The following is a 24,310-nucleotide window of genomic DNA, read 5'->3' as shown; positions in this document are numbered from 1 at the left end:
ACTGTGGGTTCCTGGAAAGAAAAAGAAAGCAGAATCATAGTATCTGGTATTAAAATGGTATCAACAGGGACCAGAGACCAAGGAAAAAGATTAAGGATGAAATAAAAGACCCCACTTTGGAAGGCAGAGCTCCAAGTAAGTGTCTGAAGTACACAGAGAGATGGGAGAAAGACTTTCCTTTCTTCAATGCAAACAGGTAAGACTCCAAGTGAGATAGTAGAAGAGAAAAGCCAGAACCTCTGAGGGTAGGAACACTGCTTTTCCCACAACAGATCACATAATGTAGTGTGGAAGAAATCTCTAATTTTAAATGCTTAAGAAAGCAAGAATGGCATGAGAACATTTCCTGCAATAATTTCTAGGCAGATGTTTTCTGATTTTGAAAAAATACCTTTTTCTATTTCCTAAATTAGAGGAAAAATGAAGCAATCTGGGAAAACATATCTTAGGTAACAAAATATTTTTGAAAACAAGAAATTGAGAAACTAGAAGCAGCCTTTGACCCACACAAAACTTTTGACCAAAATCAACTCAGTTGTGTCATGCAATATACTGAATACAGTTAAAAGCAAAGCCTCATGAGAAGATTTCATGAAGGCAAGAACTCAAAAGGGGATTCTCATCTGGGAGAAATATGGTAGACCTATATACACATGTAAGTACTAAATTTAACTAGAAATAGTAAACAATCATCATTGTTTAATACAGCATTCATTAAAGAATAATTTTTAAGGGACTTTTAAAAAATGTAATTATATTACTGAATGCTTTTAGAAAAATGCTTAATGTGACTATTGAGTTCTACGGAATTACTATAACAATTCTGTACAAATTACAATTATAAACACAATTCTGTACCAAATGAAAATTACAGTGAGGTGAGTTTTATATCTATTAGTTAGAAAATATACTCTTCCATAGTTTTGTTTGTTTGTTTTGTTTTGTTCTTAAGATAGGGTCTTGCTCTGTCGCCCACAATGGAGGAGAGTGACACATTAACGGCTCACTGCAGCCTCAACTTCCTGGGCTCAAGTGATGCTCCCACCTCAAACTAGTGAGTAGCTGGGATTACAGGCATGCACCACCCACACGCCTAATTTTCCATTTTTTGTACAGACAAGGTCTTGCTATGTTGCCTAGGCTGGTCTTGAACTTATGGGCTCAAGCGATCCTCCCACCTCAACCTCCCAAAATGTTGAGATTATAGGCATAAGCCACCACACCCAGCCTAGTCTTTCATTTTGAGGCTCAGATTTTGACATCAATTCTAAAAAATAACATGGTCAGTAAGTCTGCAATGAACAGTTTAACCACAGGCTGTCCATCTCCTCCAGTTATAGCAGCAGGCTGGCTGGCTCTGCAGAGATCATCTATATATTCAATTTTACATTTGAATTATATATGAATTTTTAATTGTATCTCTACTTTTTTGAGTTCTACATGTATTCTGTTCTCTATTATACATTTCATTTTTCTATACAATTGAACAGTAAAATGATCTTTTCATTGTATACCTAGTTTATGTAAAACTTTTTTCCCCACCTCTTTTATGAAGCAAAAAAGAACATTCATAAGAACATTTATCTCCTGCAGTATTTCTCTGGTCCTGTGTTCATACTGACATCTGGTGGCACTAGAAAAGAAACTCCATTGCTATGACAAAAGGTATTTTTTTTCCAGTGTTGTCCATTTATTCTGGTATCCTCAAGTTTATGTTTTTCCAGCACTTTATGCCTACCCAAGACAGCAGAACAATTAAAGTACCATCCCAACTCCAGTTGATGATATACGTTAATTGCATCCCTTCACTCTGGCAATGTGAATGGCAAAGATGTAGAATCTTCCACTATTGCAAGAATGTCACTAGCAAAGTAGGACTATCCACTTATTTAGTTCATAACTAAAGTTCATGATCAGAATGGTTATAAAATGAGGCTTTCACATCAAGTACAGAAACATAATTTCAAACCACTCTCTAAGGAATCAGATAGATTCCTACAATGTCTTGGCCATGAATCTTTAGTTTGAAATGTAGTATTTTATTGATATACAGAATTTTTTAAAATTATAATAAAAAGTTACATTTCTGTTTTATAAATTTCTTCACGTCTGCCCAGTGGCTAACAATCTTAAAGATGTATACTGATGGGAAAAACCATGACCTTCTGGGCAAAACTCATTATATTAGGGATATAACAAAAACGTTGTGGTGAATATCCCAATCCATTTATCCATGTTATCACTGACATTTCTCATGGTTTCTAACAGACAGGGAGAAGTCTAATGGCCAATTAGACATCAGAGACCACATCCAGAAAAATATATCTTTCAATCAAATGAAAGTATTAAAAGACAAAAAGCTAAAATTCCACTATCCTATTATATATTGATTATTTTTCCGTAAGTCTCCTCAGCAACAGAGTCAAGAAACATTTGATTTAGATAACACATCCCTAAACTTACACCTTCTTCTAGGGCTATAACATTGTAATTCTACTACTTTCAGAAATTATTCAACTTTTTCAAGCATTCATACAGCAGTATTCTCCTTACTAGATCCACCCTGTAAGAATGACCCATACTAAGTCTTAAAGAAACAAAATATTCTGGGAGTTCCCTATCAAAAAACTATAGAAAAGACTCTATTTATGTAGGAACAACATTTCCATTTTAGCCATACTAATCAATGATAATCACATATCATTAGTTGGCCAATGGCATTAGTAATCACGAAGAATGAAGAGACAATTGCATTAACTATGTAACAATCCAGTTTGATGGCCACAAAGGCATGGCATACTGTACAGCAGGGCTACTCAACATTGTAACAAACTGGCTGTCAATGTGCAAACTGTTATATTAGTCCTCAACAAGGTAAGACGTTTTGAACAGAATGTAAACAACTATGTCCCTAAGCATACTGTATTTTAACTGACATTTTCCTTGAGACAGGACTTCCTTGATGAAGAAACCAGTATGTTGATTTATACAATGGCTCAAGCTTCTTATATAAATTGACTGACATTTTGAGTGACACTGCTCTACGGTAAACCTAACTAGAACACAGACTGTATTGTATGGACTGGGGTTGGGGAGATTTTGTCTAGTCTATTCATTTCTACAATATACTAGAATATCAAATTATTACCAAAATACTGAAATCGCCAGGCGCCGTGGCTCAAGCCTGTAATCCCAGCACTTTGGGAGGCCGAGACGGGCGGATCACGAGGTCAGGAGATGGAGACCATCCTGGGTAACACAGTGAAACCCCGTCTCTACTGAAAAACACAAGACACTAGCCGGGCGAGGTGGCGGGCGCCTGTAGTCCCAGCTACTCGGGAGGCTGAGGCAGGAGAATGGCGTAAACCCGGGAGGCGGAGCTTGCAGTAAGCTGAGATCCGGCCACTGCACTCCAGCCTGGGCGACAGAGCGAGACTCCATCTCAAAAAAAAAAAAAATACTGAAATCAAGAATTTTTGTTTTACTTTAAAAATGAATATAGACTTCCAATTTTAATATTGTAGCACAATATAGGCATTTCCCTTTACTTTTCTTAGAAATCATCCAAGAGCAATTAATCCAAAATCAGCAAGGAAAGTAAAATAAAAACACACTCTCCATTTTAAGTAAAATTGTAATTCTAGTTTTAGATTTTTGAACTCCAGATCAAAATTTGTAAAAGGGGCTCCAAAAGAACGAAGATCAATCCTGGGTACTTGTGTGAGAAAGAGGACAGAAGTGTCAGCTGCACATCTTAGAAAAAGCTAGCAAAGAACACTTCTCAAAGGTCAGAGGCTCCCTCTGAGGAACAAAACTAAGTACCAGGAAAAAATGCACAGGCTAGCAGCAGGAACTTCTCTGGGGCAGTTGAAATGTGAAAATCAGAGGGACTGGATCCAAACAAAGAATCACAAAAAGTGGTCTATCTCTGCTACCACAAATGGGAAACTGCATTGCAAAAATCCCACAGCTGCCAACCCTCACTGGCTAGTGAAAGATACTAGCTAAATGAATTCAAGTCCAAAAATCCTGAGTCTAAAGGAATTCAGACATATTAATATGCAATGTGCCTCTACCTCCTCCCTATTATAAACCTCCTGAAAGCAGCTAATTGAGCAAAAACTCACATATTCCCAAGATGATTTATCACAAAGGTACCAGCACAAATCCATACAAAGACACAAGAATAAAGGAAGAAAAGTTACAGAAAAACAATTAATAGATCAACAACAAAACAAAGCAAAAACCTCTCATCAGAAAAAATTACCACAAACCAAATGAAAACTGTAGCTAAATCTACAGCTGTAAATTTTTAAAAAGAAGTTAAGGAAGCAATTGTCTCTGTGAAAAGAGCACAACACTGAAATACAAGTGCTCAGTAAAAAATGGCTGACAGGAAAATATATAATTTAATGAATTCAGGAAATACCTGGGAAAAACAAAAACAATCATAAAAAATCCAACTGAAATTGAAACAGAAAGAAACACCAGAGAGAATAGACATTTCTGAATAGGAATATAGAGGCTTTAAAAAAAACCAGGAAAAGTAAAACAAAAACACAGAGAAAGAAAAATAGAGAAAAAACAGTAGACATTGAAAACAGATAAGATACCAACATGTAAATATGCTGGCCCAAGAACACCACCATAATAACAGAAGAGACAAATACTTAAAGATATAATTCCAGAAAGATTAACTCAAATTTAAAATATCCAAGTCTACATTTTGAAAGGGCACACACTGTGTGAGAGAAAACTGATAAGGAACAGACATGCAAAAGTATTGTCACAAAAAGAGAAGATTAGGCTAGCTTCAGACTTCAACTCTCGAACAGAAGGATCATCATTTTTAAAGTTCTCAAGGAAAGAAATGTAATTCAAGGATTTTGTACCTGATCAAACTATTGTTCAAGTTTGAATCATTATTGAATTGAATCATTATTCAATTAAAATGATTCAATTTTTTTACTTTTTTTTTTTTTGTAGAGATGGGATGGTCTCGCTTTGTTGCCCAGGCTGGTCTCGAACTCCTGGCCTCAAGTGAGCCTCTCACCTCAGCCTCCCAAAGTGCTGGGAATACACACATGAGTAACAGTCAAATTATTCAATTTTGAACATGTAAAAACTCAGGGAATAGTATTGCCATAGGTCCTGTTAGAGGACTGTGTTAAAGAAGTAATTTAACCAAACAAGGCTGGAAAAAACATGACAAAATAACTAGTGATAAACTTCTAAGCTATTTAACTGTAGAACTAAGAATAAAATTAAATGATAGATTTAACATGCCAGAACAAAATGCAAAATGTTATTCCCACTAACAATGCAAATATAACTGACAAAAGTTGGAAAAGTCGGGGGAGAAAGAGAGTTACATAAGAACAATGTAAGGATACTGATTTTCTCATCTTTAAAAGCTAGAGGTTTAAATCTATTAATCAAATGTGACTAATAAAGTAATGTATTATATAAATATATTTAATTATATGAAGGTAAAACCAGAAAGATAATGAATATCCTAGTTTCATAATTGCTTACATTAGGGAATTAAAAGCCAGGTGCAGTGGCTCACTACTGTAATCCCAGTTCTTTGGAAGGCCGAGGCAGGCAGATCACTTCAGGTCAGGATTTTGAGACCAGCCTGGCCAACACAGTGAACCCTCATCTCCACTAAATATACAAAACTTACTCTGGCATGGTGGCAGGCACCTGTAAGCTCAGCTACTCAGGAGGCTGAGACACAAGAATCACTTGAATCCTGCAGGTGGAAGTTGCAATGGGTGGAGATCGCACCACTGCACTCCAGCCTGGGTGACAGAGTGAGATTCTGTCTCAAAAAAAAAAAAGTAATTAAAAGACATTGTGTTAAAACATAGAAAGAAATATAAAATATAAAGTTGTATCAAGGACCATAAAACTAAAAAGACAAACAGAAGTAAAACCAGAACGTGAAATTAACACTTTTTAAATGTAACTTTTAGTAAACTCCGTACTTTTAATCTAAGAAAACTCAAACTCGTATTTTAAAAAAATGTCCTCAAGTAAAAATGCTTACATGACAATCCTGAGGAAGATGATTAATCTTTTAGTTGAAAAATCTAAAAACAAAACTCCAAAGCAAAGTTTACTTATATATATATATATATATATATTTTTTTTTTTTTTTTTTTTGAGGAGGAGTCTCGCTCTGTCGCCCGGACTGGAGTGCAGTGGCCGGATCTCAGCTCACTGCAAGCTCCGCCTCCCGGATTTACGCCATTCTCCTGCCTCAGCCTCCCTAGTAGCTGGGACTACAGGCGCCTGCCACCTCGCCCGGCTAGTTTTTGTATTTTTAGTAGAGACGGGGTTTCACCGTGTTAGCCAGGATGGTCTCGATCTCCTGACCTCGTGATCCGCCCGTCTCGGCCTCCCAAAGTGCTGGGATTACAGGCTTGAGCCACCGCGCCCGGCCAACATAATATATATTAAGAGATATGAATGTGAAACCTCAAAATTCTTAGCACATCAAAAAATAGCCTTATGAATGATCACTTATCCATGAAGACACTAATGAAAAGTGAATCACATGGTGGTTTGTTCAATTTTGGAATATGTCAGCAGAGTCACAGTTTAGGGATATGCTATGTGAGCTGAAGTATGACACATTTTACAGTGAAATACTGAAATAGGCAGTCTCACCCAACACTATAAAACATTCTGTTCTTATTAAATATTACAGTTATGTTTAATATTGAAGGCTACACAGAATAAGCAAACTCAGAAGAACAAAAACTGAAAAACAATCCATCAAAAGCCGAAAGCGCACACCATGCAGTTCCCATGGAGTGTTCTGTGAAATCACACTGGTTTAGATTTCAGCCTCCAATTTACCAATGTTTTCTACATATAACAAAATAAAAAGGAAATTTATTTCCTAAACACTAGCTGGATTTTTCATTTAGAATTTATTATAGCTATCAATAAGAATATTTTTATTTCCAAAGCAGTTTTACCTACCCTTAGAATATTTATTATGTGATATGGAGCAAGGGGAAGGGAAAGGGAGCAGGGCAAGGACGAGGCAAGGGTAGAGAAAAGAAATAAGGCAGCAAGACTTCTTGTTAAAAAACTCTAACCTGTGTGCTAGCAAAAAGATTTTCTGGAAGGACAATATTCATGTAGAAAGATGAGATGTTCCCTGCATTTCCCCTTTCTCATGAGGTTTTCTCATTTTGATTCCTACTGCCATCAAGTTGAAGAGGTCCCTTTTAAAGCTCATCTTTATTAAAATGTTGGTGGGTTCTGTGAAGGGAAGATATTCCCATTACCAACAGTGGAGTAGTTGACTTTCTAGAGTCCTTCCATTTAGCTTTACATTCAATCATAATCAGATCCAACACACTTCTCATGTCAACAACTTTTCCGGGCACCTGGGAGATTTCCATAGTTCTATATTCACTTTCTACCCTTCGATCCCCTGGGTTTATATTCTATAGCCTCCAGCAATAGGCTGGTGGTAACTGGGCCATCAGGACAGGTCCTACAACATGTAATAGAGTATTCCTTCCCTTGAGGGAGAGAAACAAAATACCTCAAACAATATCTTCCAAACGTTCAATTTTGGAAGATAATTCTACAGATGGGAAAGAAAGCTATTCTAGACAGGTTAACCTTTCTTTCTCACTTTAAGTCCAATTGGTCCAGCTACTCTTCCTCATCTAGAAATTATCCCTAGTTTGACACAAACCTTGAAGTATTTTGGATTTTGTTTTAATTTAAAAACTTTTCCATTATAGACTGAAGCATGAATCACTATACGGTTATTTAAAAGACAGACAGATTGTCCAAGTGCAGTGGCTCAGGCCTGTAATCCTAGCACTTGGGAAGCTAAGGGAGGAGGATCGCTTGAAGACCAGCCTGGGAAACACAGCAAGACCCCACCTCTACAAAAATTAAACATCAAAAAAAAAATTAGCTCGGTGTGGTGGCACATGCTTGTCGTCCCAGCTACTCAGGAGGCTGAGGCAGGAGGATAGCTTGAGCCCAATAGTTTGAGGCTGTAGTGAGCTATGATTTTGCCACTGCACTCCAGCCTGGGCAAAAGAGCAAGACCCCAAGTCAAAAAAAAAAAAAATGTAAAGGTGACCAAGGCAGAGTGCTAAAATTTGTCCTATCATTCATGAGGCAGAGAAGACACTGAAGCCCATATTATCTAATCAAAGAGTCGTATGTCCATTCCTTTTTTTTCCAAACACAACACAGATGTAGACATGTCCATTCTTCCACACTATATTTATTTATTTATTTATTTTTTGAGACAGAGTTTCACTCTTGTTGCCCAAGCTGGAGTGCAATGGTGCGATCTTGGCTCACTGCAACATCCGCCTCCTGGATTCAAGCGATTCTCCTGCCTCAGCCTCCTGAGTAGCTGAGATTACAGGTATGTGCCACCACACCTGGCTAATTTCTTGTACTTTTAGTAGAAACAGAATTTCACCATGTTAGCCAGGCTGGTCTTGAACTCTTGACCTGAGATGATTCACCCACCTCAGCCTCACAAACTGCTGAGATTACAGGCATGAGCCACCACACCCGACCCTTTCACATTACGTTTTCACAAACACTAAGGCTCTATTTTCCTTTTTTTAATACTATATTGGCCGGGCACAGTATTTTGTATTAGTCAATACAAAATATTTATTTATTAGTCAATACAAATTTACCATTTACAAAATGGTAAATTCACTGCCAAAGAAACAAAATAAATCCTACTACTAAAAATAAGCAATTTAAAGTTACTGGTTTGAATTATCTCCTATCTCTTGCTTCATTAACATAAAAAGTTCAAGTTAACTATATGTTGAAATATAAACCCCTAAAAACTCTGCATCTCTTATCTTCTCCAAATACTAATAAAAGTCGATACAATACTGAATTTCATAAATGGGACTCTAATAATAATAATTTGAAACTGTAAACTATGTGGCCAGAATAGCATTTCTCAAATAGTCCCATGGAATATCAATGTTCCTTGAGGTATTCCTAAATGCTCCATAAAGAAAAAGAATACAGCAGGGCCAGTGGCTCACGCCTGTAATCCCAGCACTTCGGGAGGCTGAGGCAGGCAGATCGCCTGAGATCAGGAGTTCAAGATTAGCCTTGCCAACATGGTGAAACCCCATCTCTACTAAAAATACAATTAGCCGGGCGTGGTGGCAGGGGCCTGTAATCCCAGCTACTTGGGAGGCTGAGGCAGGAGAATCACTTGAACCCGGGAGGCGGAGGTTGCGTGAGCCAAGATTACACCATTGCACTCCAGCCTGGATAACAAGAGCAAAAGAATAGTATGGTCAAATACGTTTCAAAGCTCTAGGTTAAACAAATGTTTAATGAGAGGTCTTCTCAGAAACCTTCATTCTTTTATTTAACAAATAATTTACTGAACGCCTACCATATACCAGGCACTAAACTGAATTTGGGAGTTAAAACAGTGAACAACATGAATAAAATCCCTGCCTTCATGGAACATTCTTTCTAGTGAAGGGGGAAGTAAATAAACAATAATTAACCAGAGTCAGTGACGAAGACACTAAGAGAATGCATAAAGATCAGTAGATACCTCAGACTGGGTGGGCACAATAAGTGACATGTGTAATGTCTTCATGTTTTTCTACGCTGGGAGATACAGCACATAGTGTTTCGCAAATGTACGTGATTAGGAAACCTTTTGTCAATAAACATGTTTTTAATAGTTCACTAATCAGTTTTCTAGCCAAAACACAGACAACAGCAAGATCAAGATTCCAGGATAGCTCTTCTCTTCCTAAATCCAGTCTTTCTAAAGTTTCCTCACCTGTAAAAGTGGGAATAATAATATTACATGTCTCAGAATCATACTGAATATCCAATTATCTACTTCATGTAAAACACCCACACAAGGCTTAGTATACACTCTGCTCAATAAATATTATTGTTACTGTTAATACAGCACTCTGCACGTGAAGTCTTCTGTCATTCAAGGGTGACTAATTATTCTCCCTTTTAAAATCCCAAACTTGTAAAATCACTTTTTTTAGTCCTCTACATAGAAGATTTCTTGAGGAAAGCAACTAGAATACAGACTGTATATAGCTGAGCCTCAATAAATGCTTCCCCTGTAGTTGTACAGAATATCCATAACTTTCCGTAAGTCTGAAATTATTTCAAAACAAAATGTCTAAATACAAAACTAATGAGGAAAAAAGGAAAGATGGACAATAATCATATGAATAGATGCTCAACATCATCAGCAATTAGGAAAATGCAAATTAAAACCACAGTGAGATACTAGATATCGGGAGAACCTGCTCCCGATGTTTAACGTGGGTTCTTTTCTATTTTTCAAGTGTCTTGGCTGGGTTGAGAAATAAAGGGAAAGAGCACAAGAGAGAGAAATTTAAAGCTGGGTGTCCGGGGAAGACATCACATGTCGGCAAGATTCGTGATGTTCTCCCGGCCATAAAATCAGCAAGTTTTTATTAGCGATTTTCAAAAGGGGAGGGAGTGCACGAATAGGGTGTGGGTCACAGAGATCACATACTTCACAAGGTAATACAATATCACAAGAAATGGAGGCAGGGCGAGATCACAGAACCACCGGATGAGGAGAAATTAAAATTGCTAATGAAATTTCCGGCACGCATTGTCATTGATAACATCTTATCAGGAAACAGTGTTTAAGAGCAGGTAACCTGTCTGATCACAATTTATTAGGTGGGAATTTCCCATTCTAGTCAGCCTGGGAGCACTATAGGAGACCGGGGCTTATTTCATTCCATCGGCTTCGACCATAAAAGACGGGATGCCTTAAAAGGAGCCATCTACAAGCCTACCTTAAGGGCGCATTCTCTTTCTCAGGGATGTTCCTTGCTGAGAAAAAGAATTCAGCAATATTTCTCCTATTTGCTTATGAAAGAGGAGGAATATAGCTCTGTTCCGGCCAGTTCAAAGTTACCTCTCTCGTTCCCTGAACATCGCTGTTATCCTGTTCTTTTTTTAAGATGCCCAGATTTCATATTGTTCAAACACACATACTCTACAAACAATTCATACAGTTGATACAATCACAGGGTCCTGAGGCGACATTCATCCTCCTCAGTTTACAAAGAAGATGACAGGATTAAGAGGCACAGGAAATCACAAGGATTTTTATTGGGGAAGTGATAAGTGTCCATGAAATCTTCACAATTTATGTTCAGAGATTACAGTAAAGACAGGTGTAAGAAATTATAAAAGTATTAATTTGGGGAACAAATAAACGCCCATGAAATCTTCACAATTTATGTTCTTCTGCTGCAGTTTCAGCCAGTCCCTCCATTCAGGGTCCCTGACTTCCTGCAACAACTACTAAACCCCACTAGAATTACTAAAATATAAGGGAGAAAAAGAAAAAGCTGCCAATAGCAAATGTTGACAAGGATATAGGGCAACTAAAAGTCTCAAACATTACTGAAGGAAATGCAAACCAGTAGAAAAAAACTTCCAACTTGTTTTCCAAAGTTAAACATTTATTTACCATATGTCATACCAATCCTAAGTATTAACCCAAGAGAAATAAAAACTTACATTGATACAAAAAGTGTCTGCAAATGTTTTTAGATTTAGTCATAACCACTGAACACTGAAAACTCTAATATCTAACTGATAAATGGATAAACTGTATTACATCTATTTAATAGAAAAGATTCAGCAACAAAAAGGAATGGATTATTGATACATGCAACAATATGGATGAATCTCAAAAGTATCATGCTAGCTAAAGGAAGCCAGTCTCAAAGGCTATATGGTGTGTGTATGTATATATATATATATATATATGTTATATGTCTATGACATTCAGCAAAATGCAAACTACAGGGATAGGAACAGATCAGTTGCTGTCAGGGGTGGAGCCGGGGGAAGGAGGCAAATATTGATTAAAAATTGGCAGCATGATGGAATTTTGAGGAGTGATGGAATGGTTCTATATTTCGATTGTTGTCATTACAGAATTTTATGAATACATCAAAACTCACAGAACTATTATATCAAAAAGAATGAATTTTACTAAAGTACATAAATTTAAATAATATTTTTAAGTCCACAAGGAAAAAAAGTACTTTCATAGACAACTCATTTTATTCTCAGCCAGACCAGATAGGTACTATTACTCACATTCCGTAAGTGAGGACACTGAAACATGCAGTAAATAAATAAATATACAAATTACATGTGGCAGGACCAAAACCACAGTCCAGATGCACTGATTCTATTCCAAACACTTCATTGACTCAATTTTCTCATGTTCCACTAAACTTCATGGGACACAATGTCCCTGAAGACAAATAGAATCAAATAGAAGAAAGGAGGAAAAGGAGAAAAAAGATAGTTATTGGAAGAAAGCCATTTAGAATTTGGCTGTCATCCTTAAGGAATTAAAAAACAGTCTTTAATGGAAGAGGTGTGAACCGTGATCCATACAGGCAACACATTAACTGGCATTAAAGTATTAGCTGGTGATTTCTTCCATAAAAGCTTCTTAATTTTTTAATGCTAAGAAAAGGCAAAAGCAAACATAAAACATTCACAGGTAACCTTGCAACTACTGCTACTATTTCAGTGATGCCTGGTCTTCAGAACTACACTGAGAACAACGATGGTGCCTACAATTCAAAACAGATTTTGCACCTTTAAATAAACAAAGTCCCAGAAGCTACCATCCAAGAATAGAAAACAAGAGCAAAACCTTTAAAAATATCTTTTCATTTTCAAAATCAAAGAAGTAGTGGTATAATAGTTGCCAAAAAGAACATACTATAATTACAACAGCTGAAGGAAAAGTTGAGCTTAGTTTAACAAAAAAATGATGAAAAACTGCAATGGTACCACAAATAGCACACTTACCTAAAAACAATGGTGTCGTTTCTTCTAAAGTAGTTGCATTAGGATCTGCCCCAGCTTCTAAAAGAATCTGTACGATTTTCCAATGTCCTTGACTTGCAGCGAGATGTAAAGCACAGAAACCTTCAAAGGTCTTCATCTTAATGTAGTTTTCAGATGAATCTACGGAAGAATCAAAGCCCATCAACTAGAAGACATTACTTCTATTTCCTGGTTTTAAAAAGCAAAGATTCCAAGAGTAATTTAATGAACTATTAAAATGTCAGTAATTTATAAATGACAGGTTTCACCATTTAAAACTCTAGCAAATCAAGAAAAAGTTCTACAGAGATCCCAATGTGGACAGCTCTTTGGTATTCTTAATACACAAATCCTGCCCACTCACTCTCATTTTCTCTTCTCTAATTTTTGGTGAGTAAGGGAAAAGGAGTGGCAGAAATTGAAAGGTAACACAAAAGCAATAATCTGGGGAGGATGCAGCACTAAAGATTCGCTTAAACAAAATTTATCGAAATATTAATCAATTTTATTTTTTTATTTTTAAATTTCCATAAAGGAAATGGTCTGATCTCTAGCATTACTTCCTTGTACTCAACTAATACCATCAGGCAGTTTTAAATACTCCTTTCCTAATTTAAGACTATGGTCTAATAGTTAATGAAAACTGCAGTTCTGGCCGGGCGTGGTGGCTCAAGCTTGTAATCCCAGCACTTTGGGAGGCCGAGACGGGCGGATCATGAGGTCAGGAGATCGAGACCATCCTGGCTAACACGGTGAAACCCCGTCTCTACTGAAAATACAAAAAACTAGCCGGGCGACGTGGCGGGCGTTTGTAGTCCCAGCTACTCCGGAGGCTGAGGCAGGAGAATGGTGTGAACCCGGGAGGCGGAGCTTGCAATGAGCTGAGATCCGGCCACTGCACTCCAGCCTGGGCTGCAGAGCGAGACTCCGCCTCAAAAAAAAAAAAAAAAAAGAAAACTGCAGTTCTAAAAGAATAAAATGCACTCCAACACAACCAAACAGTGACATATAATAAGGAATTTATGAGTTAAAGTTTCTGAAATATACTTGTTATGAAAAAGCCAAGGTTCTGGTAACACTCCAACTGTCCATTATAGAAGGATGGTCTCTAAAGTGAACGGTGAAGACATTTCTGATAGTTGGAATAAACTAAACAGAAAATAAAAAAAAAAAAAACTTTTAAAAACATTTTCTTGAAGTGTCAGAATTGAAATGAATGCTCCTAACTGGTCATCTATTTTAAGTAATTCTTGTAATTGTAACTCACTGATGAAACAAGTAGATTAAGCCATAATATCACAGTAACAGCTTCTAAGAACATATATTCAAAGAAAATAGTCTCAAACTTTACAGATGCACAACTAAATGGCAAGATAAGGCAGTCATTATTAAAAGGGCATATCACAGAAACAGGGTTTCAGACATTAGTCAGAAGTTGACTCTTACTCAAAGTAGTCTATTGAGATTAGCCAGAGATTAGTCAGACACGACCCTTATTTCATGTATTAACCTGACAGTTTTGTGAATACAGACGACATGAACACCTAGGAACACAAAGATATATATAGATAATTGACATTGGTAGATTGGCTCCTAACTGGGAAATTTCAATATTATAAAGATGCTGAGTCTTCCCAAAATAATTAATAAAGTTAATACAATTCTAATAAAAATGCCAGTAGAGCTGTTTGCTTGTTTTATACCTGATAAAGTAACTCAAGTTGATAAGGCTAAGGTAGTGATGCAGGATTTTTTGCTCCTTAGTTCATCTAAAACCCAGGTTCTTATGTCACCACCAGGAAAAATCAGGCATGTGGACACACTGAAAGATGAGGAGAGTGGAATTTATTAAAAGAAAGCTCTCAGCTAACAAAGGGGGACCTGCCAACAGGTTCCCATTCCACAGATTGAATACCAGACCACCACACATGAGCTGAAGAGACCAGGCTCCTCCCCTCACATAAGGCAAGAATTCCTAGTGGCTTCACTCCATTTTTCCAGTGCACAGGCAGCCCCTTATTCTGAGCCACTCCACACTGATTTATTTCCCTTCTGTGCACATATTAAGGGACGGAATTTTTCACCCCCATGGGCATGTTCAGGCAAGTTCCCTGTGCACAATGACCTGGGCAGCATTTGGCTGTCTCCTCTATCAGTAGGGCAGGTAAGAGTAACAAAGAATTTAGAAAAATGAACAAGACAAGCATTGAAACATGCCTAGACTTACTATATATTAAACCATGTCTTAAAGTTAGAAGAAGTAAAGTAATGCGCTCCTGGTACAAATGCAGAAAGGAAGGTATCCATCAGGGAAAGGAATCAACAGATGCAATAAGAGACTAAGAAAGATGATCGCTCAAAGGTAGGAGACGTAGACCAGTGTTATATTACAGAGGCCAAGGAATTTTCTCTTGTAAAGAAGAGAAGATGTTCTCTTCCACTTACAAAGGAAAAAAAGAGATAAAGTTTAATCCTGGCCATTTAAATATTATGCCTTACAGCAGAAAGAGTGAACTTTAATGTATGCAACATAAAAAAAAAAAAAAAATCAACCAGGAGGTAAAAGGAAGGGGGATCCTAGAATAGAATGCAGACTGTGACAAAAGAATCTAATTGGAATACAAATATATGTCATAACCACACTGAGAGATAGAGAAAAAAGATGCTAGTCTATATAACTTTGATAAATGATGCTATGACTGAAAACTGTAAGACTAAAGACAAAAAGAACTGCAATAAACACTATAGTCTAGCTGGTAAAGTTGTTTCTAGGAGTAGAGATTAACAATTCTGAAACCACTCTACGTGAATACGAAGAACAAACAAATAAATAAACAGATGGCAGATCTGCGAGCCAGGTTTCTTACTGTTGTAGAGGAACGTTACAATTAAGGAAAAAGGGAAGGCTAGAATGAACCATGTGGTTCTGGATTAGAGTCCAGACATCAGTATGAATTCATGTTTAGCTTAAAATCAATGACAGTCCATGTGGTTCTGGATTAGAGTCCAGACATCAGTATGAATTCATGTTTAGCTTAAAATCGATGACAGTTCAGTAGCAACAAGCACACCCAATCCTCAGATCTTGCTCCCCTCCCCTCCCCCGCCTTTTTTTTTTGAGATGGAGTTTCACTCTTATTGCCCAGGATGGAGTGCGGTGGTGCGATCTTGGCTCACTGCAACCTCCACCTCCCGGATTCAAGCGATTCTGCTGCTTCAGCCTTCCGAGTAGCTGGAATTACAGGCGCGCCACCACAGCCAGGTAATTTTTTGTATTTTTTTCGTAGAGACGTGTTTTTGCCATGTTGGCCAGGCTGGTCTCAAACTCCTGGCCTCAGGTGATCCGCCCGACTCGGCCTCCCAAAGTGCTGTGATTACAGATGTGAGCCACCGTGCCTGGCCTCAGATCTTGGTTTCCAATATCATTCTCCCATAAAAGAAACCAGCGCTCTTATGAAAATGGCTGATCCCAGGGCTGAGGTGGGAAACATACAAAGAGTCTGGAGCATACCACAGGTCCAAAAAATAAAAAGTGCTCAAAAAACAAACAATGGGGGCATGCAAAAGAGACACAGGAGCCACTCTGAAAGGGCATCCTATGACCAAAACAATATGAGCAACAAAATAAATTACTTTGTATTGGATTGTAACCTAAAGTACAGGTATAAAATAAGTAATAATGAGTCCATGCAGATATAAATGACTAAATATATAAATTAATGGGAGAGAAGAGATAAATCTCCAATATAGAAGAATTCCAAATAATTTATGTAAAGACTCCTCCATCAAGGAAGTAGAGTTTAATTCTCACTTCTTGAATGCAAGCCACCTTTAGTGACTTGCATACACACTCATCTTAGGAAAAGGAAATAAAATCTCCTGTGTGATTATCTATGAAGTAAAGAAAACAAAAGGCACTTCTCACACAGGTGAGAAATACTGAAGTCAATTTACTACTAATTTGAGATCCTGAAATACTTTACCTATAGAAAAAAAAGATACTAACTTTAAAATCACTGGACCAGGAAGGTAACATTTGAAGTTGGATTTAGGCTGCAATTTTGACTCTGCCAGAAATAATATGGGTTACACTTTGGGCCAATTACTTAAATCTCTCTGAGGCTCAGGTTCTGTAACAGTGAAACAAGGATAAATTAGCTGGACCAACTCTCAATGGGGTTCAATACAATTAGGTATATAGTCTGAATTTTTGTAAAATACAAATGCAGACAGATATGCAATTTAAGTACTGTCAAAGTTGTTACGAATGTAGTAAAGTCTCCAAAGTACCATTTTAAGAAAGTTTTCAGCACCCACTATAAATTAGTTTTGAAAGTTCCAAAGATAAACTGCTTTCCTTAAACTGATACATGAGCTTTAGCAAAGGGATCTTATCTACCTTGTACTGGACCATCAATCACCACCTTCTCACTCTCTTCCCTTCTCTACGGGGGGGTTTCCTGAAAAAGAAATGGCTCATCCTACTCACTGTTTTTAATGCTTTAATCTCTCTTTACCCTAAAAGGAAGGCAAGGTGATTTCTCCTTCTCATCTACTTACTGCAACTTTAAATGGTATGGGTATTAAACACATTCTTTTTTTTTTTTGAGACGGAGTCTCGCTCTGTGGCCCAGGCTGGAGTGCAGTGGCCAGATCTCAGCTCACTGCAAGCTCCGCCTCCCGGGTTTATGCCATTCTCCTGCCTCAGCCTCCTGAGTAGCTGGGACTACAGGCGCTCGCCACCTCACCCGGCTAGTTTTTTGTATTTTTTAGTAGAGACGGGGTTTCACCGTGTTAGCCAGGATGGTCTCGATCTCCTGACCTCGTGATCCGCCCGTCTCGGCCTCCCAAAGTGCTGGGATTACAGGCTTGAGCCACCGCGCCCGGCCATATTAAACACATTCTTAATGGACAAACACAATGAGCACTTCAGGTCTTTCACAACTTGTGAGCTCTTTCCTGGGACTACTTGGAGAATTAGAGCCACCGCAGCTGAACCAATGCCAGCCACTGACGCCTGTGTAGCAATGACAAGAGTTGGCCCAAACACTGCCAATGAAACCACACCCTATGTTTGCTGACATAAAGTGTCTTTTTACTTATGAATAAATAAACTTGCCTATTATTTCTTATAAAAGTGGTAGTGATGGGTGGTAGACCATTATTTTTGTTTTCTGCAAACTCTAACAGGGAAAGTAAAACCACAAGGTTTTCAGTAGAGGAGATAGGTTAAGTATTAAGATCAGAATCTTTCTTAACAGCTGAGCCAGAATTTGATGACAAATTTACTACATGCCAATCACAAGTGTAATAAATGTCAAGATTATATCACCACATCATTTACACAATTTATATCATCTTACTATATTTTATTTAGGAATTATAAAGTTAGATATAAAATGATTTCCACAATACAAGGAATTTTATTATATGAAAACTTCTCAGATAACCCTCAGGAGAGACTTCATAATGCACACAAAATGCATGAAAGAAGTCAGTGAAGAGGAAGAGGTTGCAAGGCATTACAAAGAAAGTAGACACCATAAGAAAAGTGAAGAGAAAATACCTGAAACACATATAACACCAAAGGATTAATATCCAGAATATACATAAAGAGCTCCTTACAGATAAGGTAAGGCCTAATGCAGTGGCTCCTGCCTGTAATCCCAGCACTCTGGGAGGCCAAGGAAGGAGTATCACTTGAGGTCAGGAGTTCGAGACCAACCTGGACAACATAGCAAGACCTCCCATCTGTACAAAATATAAAAAATAAAAAATTAGCCTGATGTGATGGCATGTGTCTGTGGTCCCATTTATCCCAGAGACTGAGATGGGAAGATCACTTGAGCCCAAGAGTTGGAGGCTGCAGTTAGCCATAATCACACCACTGCACTCCAGCTTGGACAACAGAGTAAGACCCCATCTCTTTAAAAAAATTTTTTTTAATTAAAAAAATAAATAAGGTAAGTCTAGAACTTCCAAAGGGAAATCCTGCCTGTCTAATGATATCATTCTAACAGCAGAATCCAGCAATCTCTGAAGAGACCTATCATTCAGATTTACATTTACTTGAGCTACTATATTCCCTTTCTTTGCTTAAGCTAGTTTGAACTAGGTTTCTTTCACTCACTATTGAAAGAATCCTGATTAACACAGCATACAATTTAGCAGGATCTATCAATATTTTAACTTGGCATGGTGATGATTAATTTTACATGTCAACTTGACTGGGTTAAGGGATGCCTAGATGGCTGCTAAAACATTTCTGGGTATATCCGTGAAGACGTTTCAGGAAGACATTACCATCTGAATCAGTGGACTGAATAAACAAGACCCGCCCTCACCAATGTGGGCGGGCATCATCTAATCCTTTAAGGACTTAAAAAAAAAAAAAAGGGCAGGCAACCCCCTTTGGGCCCCCTCCCATTGTATGGGAGCTCTGTTTTCACTCTATTAAATCTTGCAACTGCACACTCTCTGGTCCGTATTTGTTCCGGTTTGAACTGAGCTTTTGCTCACCATCCACCACCGCTGATTGCTACTGCCGTTGACTTCCACCCCTCCAATCTGGCAGGGTGTCCACTGCACTTCTGATCCAGTGAGGCGGCGCCCATTGCCACTCCCAATTGAGCTAGAGGCTCGCCATTGTTCCTACACGGGCTAAGTGCCTGGGGTTCGTCCTAATCGAGCTGAATAGAGCTATAACACTCACCACGTGGCCCAAGATTCCATTCCTTGGAATCCATGAGGCCAAGAACCCCAGGTTAGAGAACAAGAGGCTTGCCGCCATCTTGGAAGCAGCCCACCACTATCTTGCAAGCTCTAAGAACAAGTCTCCCCCGGTAACATTTTGGTGACCACAAAGGGACCTCCAAAGCGGTGAGTAATATTGGACCACTTTCACTTGCTATTCTGTCCTATCCTTCCTTAGAATTGGAAGAAAATACCGGGCACCTGTCAGCTGGTTAAAAATGATTAGCGTAGCTGCCAGACTTGACTCAGGTGTGAGGCTATCTGGGAAAGGGCTTTCTAACAACCCCAACCCTTCTGGGTTGGGAGCGTTTGTCTGCCTGGAACCAGCTTCCACTTTCAATTTTCCTGGGGAAGCTGAGGGCCGACTAGAGAAAGAAAGCTGTTGTCCCGAACTCCCACAGCCAGAAGTTTCTACTTAACAGTTGCCCATGCATGCGCTACTACCTTTCCTTCTGACCCATACCTCCTGGGTCCTGACCACAACTTTCTTGAAAGTATAGCCCAAAATTCTCTTTATCTCTGATTCTCCTTCCTCCAATCCCTGCCTCCTAGGTACTAATGGTTCAGACTTTCACTTCCTTTCCTAAGTATTAGAGCAAGTTGTATCTCCAAAGGGATCTAAGGAAACTCTATGCTGTGTCCTTAGGCATCTAGGCTATGAACCCAGGGAGTCTTGTCCCTGGTGTCCCTCCCAGTTTAGATATACAGCTCTTGACATGGGCAGTTATGTGGGACCCATTCCCTACCACTGTTGCCAGGGCCCCAAGTTTGTAAATGGCTAGGAGGATTACTCTCCCATTGTGTAAGATGCTCTCCTCCCCGATTTCTACCCAGCTTACCCCTCTGCAATACAATCTCCAACCCTTGGCTCCTTGGCCAGGGCCTTAGAACTGATGACCCAGTACTTTAACAACTGGAACTGGGTCTACAACAACGTAATAGATCAGGATGAAAGCGAACTGAGTAAGTCAAGGAGAGAAGAGATAGAGAGAGAAAGAAAAGAGAGAAAAGAGGGAGAGAGAGAAAAAGACACATAGAAGTAGAAAAGAAAAAATTGTGCCCTATTCCTTTAAAAGTCAAGGTAAATTTAAAACCTATAATTGGTCATTGAAGGTCTTCCCTGTGACCCTATAACACTCCAATACTACCTTGTTGTCAGTGTAAACAAGGGCGTAGCCTGAAAACACTGAGACCACTGGCAACCCGTAGCCTTCCTATCAAAAATCCTTAACCCAGTAACCCACGGAAAAAGGCACATAGGACAAATAGGAGCCATCTCTCATATTACATATCCAAAAGGACTTAATCCAGGGCAACAAAAAGTTTAAGATCGATAATTAGGGCATATTCCTGCAAGGGAAAAGAAGGACAAAGGCCCTAATGGGCAAAAACTGTATCTCAGTCCTGACTCAAAAGGTTACCTACACCTTCTCTGAAAATAATTTGCATAAGAACTGTTGTTTATGGGAATGCATCTTGATGGGGCAGCTGCGCTGTTATGAAATACTCAGGAACCCAGCCCAGCTCTAGAACTCACCCGATCGCAGAGGCAATGTTGGGCACGCTGGTAAAAGAACGCTAGAATCCAGCAGCCTGGACCCCTTTCTCTGCGGTCAAGAAAGGTGGGAAAACAAGTGCAGGACTGCTACATCGGTGAGTGTAACTAATCCGACAAGCAGAGGTCCACGGGTGGTTACGCACCCTGGAAAGGAATAAGCATTAGGACCATAGAGGACGCTTTAGGACTAATGCTCATTGGAAAATGACTAGGGGTGCTGGCATCTCTATGTTTTTTCAGATGGGAAGTGTTCCCCGCAAGGCAAAAATGTCCCTAAGATGTATTCTGGAGAATTCAGCCCAGTCAGAGTATATGTACCTTTTTCCCTGTCAGACTTGAAGAAAATTAAAACAGACTAGGTAAATTCTCAGATAACCCTGATGGCTATATTGATGTTTTACAAGGGTTAGGGCAATCCTTTGATCTGACATGGAAAGATATAATGTTACTGCTAGATCAGACACTAACCCCAAAAGAGAGAAGTGCCACCATAACTGCAGCCCGAGAGTTTGGCTATCTCTAGTATCTCAGTCAGGTCAACAACAGGATGACAACAGAGGAAAGACAACAATTCCCCACAGGCCAGCAGGCAGTTCCCAGTGTAGACCCTCACTGGGACGCAGAATCAGAATATGGAGATTGGTGCCGCAGACGTTTGCTAACTTGCATGCTAGAAGGCTAAGGAAAAGTAGGAAGAAGCCTATGAATTGTTCAATGATGTCCACTATAACACAGGGAAAGGAAGAAAATCCTACTGCCTTTCTGAAGAGACTAAGGGAGGCACTGAGGAACATACCTCCCTGTCGCCTGACTCTATTGAAGGCCAACTAATCTTAAAGGATAAGTTTAATCACTCAATCAACTGCAGACATTAGAAGAAAACTTCAAAAGTCCGCCTTAGGCCCGGAGCAAAACTTAGAAACCCTATTGAACTTGGCAACTTCAGTTTTTTTAGAGGAGTAGTCAGAACGGGATAAACGGCATAAGAAAAAGGCTACCGTTTTAGTCATGGCCGTCAGGCAAGTGGACTGTGGAGTCTCTGGTACAGGGAAAGTCTGGGCAAATTGAATGCCTAATGGGGATTCCTTCTAGTGCAGTCTACAAGGACACTTTAAAAGATTGTCCCAATAGAAATAAGCCGCCCCCTCGTCCATGCCCCTTTTGTCAAGGGAATCACTAGAAGGCCCACTGCCCCAGGGGACGAAGGTCCTCTGAGTCAGAAGCCACTAACCAGATGATCCAGCAGCAGGACTGAGGGTGCCCAGGGCAAGCACCAGCCCATGCCATCACCCTCACATAGCCCCAGGTACGCTTGACCATTGAGGGCCAGGAGGTTAACTGTCCTGGACACTAGTGCGGCCTTCTCAGTCTTACTCTCTTGTCCCGGACAACTGTCCTCCAGATCTGTCACTATTCAAGGGGTCCTAGGACAGTCAGTCACTAGATACTTCTGCCAGCCACTAAGTTGTGACTGGCTAACTTTACTCTTTTCACATGCCTTTCTAATTATGCCTGAAAGCCCCACTTCTTTATTAGGGAGAGATATCCTAGCAAAAACAGGCGCCATTATACACTAGAATTAGGAGGAGGAAAAAGGGTAAATATATATACAGACTCAAAGTATGCTTACCTAGTCCTCCACGCCCACGCAACAATATACGGAGAGAAAGGGAATTCCTAACTTCCGAGAGAAACACCTATCAAACATCAGGAAGCCATTAGGGAGGTAGGAAAATTATATAACAAAAGACAGCAGGTGTGGTGCATCACACCTGTAATCCCAGCACTTTGGGAAGCTGAGGCAGGAGGATTACTTGAGCCAAGAGTTTGAGACCAGCCTGGGCAACAAAGTGAGACAGTTAGCCAGGCACTGGTGGTGTGCACCTGTAGTCCCAGCTACTTGGGAGGCCGAGGCAGGAGAACCACTTGAACTTGGGAGGTGGAGGTGGCAGTGAGCTGAGATCGCACCACTGCACTCCCACCTGGGCGACAGAGTGGCAAGGGCAAGACTCCATCTCAGAAAAAAAGGAAATACAGTCAGCCTCTGTATCCATGGGTTTTGCACCTGCAGATTCGACCAACTGGGATGGAAGATAATAGCATCTGTGGGATGTGGAACCCACAGATGCAAACGGCTGACTTTCTGTATCTGCGTATAAGACATTTTTCTATCTTCAGGACAGACTGCAGAACTTGAGGAGCATCCATGAATTTTGGTGTCCGTGGATATTTTGGAACCAATTCCCTGTGGATACAGAGGGACAACTGTAGAGATGAATTTAACAGCCAGTTCAAATCCCTTTAGCCAAAAGCATGCCTAAGTTTACTCAGCAGATAAAGGAAAAAAATCTGTAACATAAACTATGCTATTCCGATATGAAGAAGAGACGTAAGAGTTTATTGGAAATGAGCTTTTTGCCTAGAAAAGGATATTCAAACTCACGTCTTTGTTACTACAAATAGTCTGGGAACTCAGCTTTATAGTTAACTTCAAACAGATTCTGAAAACATATCTTAAGCATTTGAAATTAGAGGAATAACATCTATTTTTCCAGTATCTTCAAAAACTCAACTATAATAGACACTAGACACTTGAACACGTGATTTTAAAAACAATCATGACAAATTTCCTGCAGTACGATTTAGGGAGTTTAGCCTTACCATCTCTTAGCTGTTAAGACAAAAAAAAAAAAAAAAAAATCACCTACCACTACCAAAAACAATGTAAAGATTATTTCCTTTCCTGTCCAGGAGGTAACAAATTAGTAGTTCTGATGAGCTATGGACCCAGAAGTCTATATTTTAAGCACCTATACCTGGTGATGGTAAGTATGCAGGGAAGAGGGTCTGAATTTCCATGATCAATGAATGTAAATGGTTCTCTGAGTGTTACAATGCAGAGTATTATAGTCAACCTCAGTTTACCTGAATGCTATAAATTCATTCAATTAAATGTTAGAAGTATGGTATGAGAGAAAAAAAGGGCTTCAGAGTCAGAGAAATGGGTTCAAATCAAATACCCTAGTTTATTATGTAACCTTTTACAAGTCAGCTTCTCTGAGCCTTGGTCTTTTCACCAATAAA

At 39.1% G+C, this 24,310-nt stretch overlaps 1 protein-coding gene across 9 annotated transcripts in view; it reads right to left on the bottom strand.

Annotated features, from left to right (window-relative positions):
• Window positions 1–24,310, bottom strand: part of ASB3 (ankyrin repeat and SOCS box containing 3) — a 122,332-nt gene that overhangs the window by 71,366 nt on the left and 26,656 nt on the right. For 7 of the 9 annotated variants that reach the window (XM_033175719.1, XM_033175720.1, XM_033175718.1 and 4 more), the window contains one exon: window positions 12,898–13,056. In XM_033175719.1, coding sequence (XP_033031610.1) covers window positions 12,898–13,056 — 159 coding nt within the window. Of the gene's footprint in view, window positions 1–12,897; window positions 13,057–21,205; window positions 21,371–22,856; window positions 22,924–24,310 lie in introns of those variants that run through there. The other 2 variants (XM_033175721.1, XM_033175722.1) reach the window with 2 other exon arrangements.

Source organism: Trachypithecus francoisi, unplaced genomic scaffold, assembly GCF_009764315.1.
Source record: "Trachypithecus francoisi isolate TF-2019V2 unplaced genomic scaffold, Tfra_2.0 Lachesis_group17, whole genome shotgun sequence".
NCBI classification, from domain to species: Eukaryota; Metazoa; Chordata; class Mammalia; order Primates; family Cercopithecidae; genus Trachypithecus; species Trachypithecus francoisi.
The sequence above is the reverse complement of the archived record's forward strand: the minus strand, read 5'-3'. Positions and strand labels throughout refer to the sequence as shown.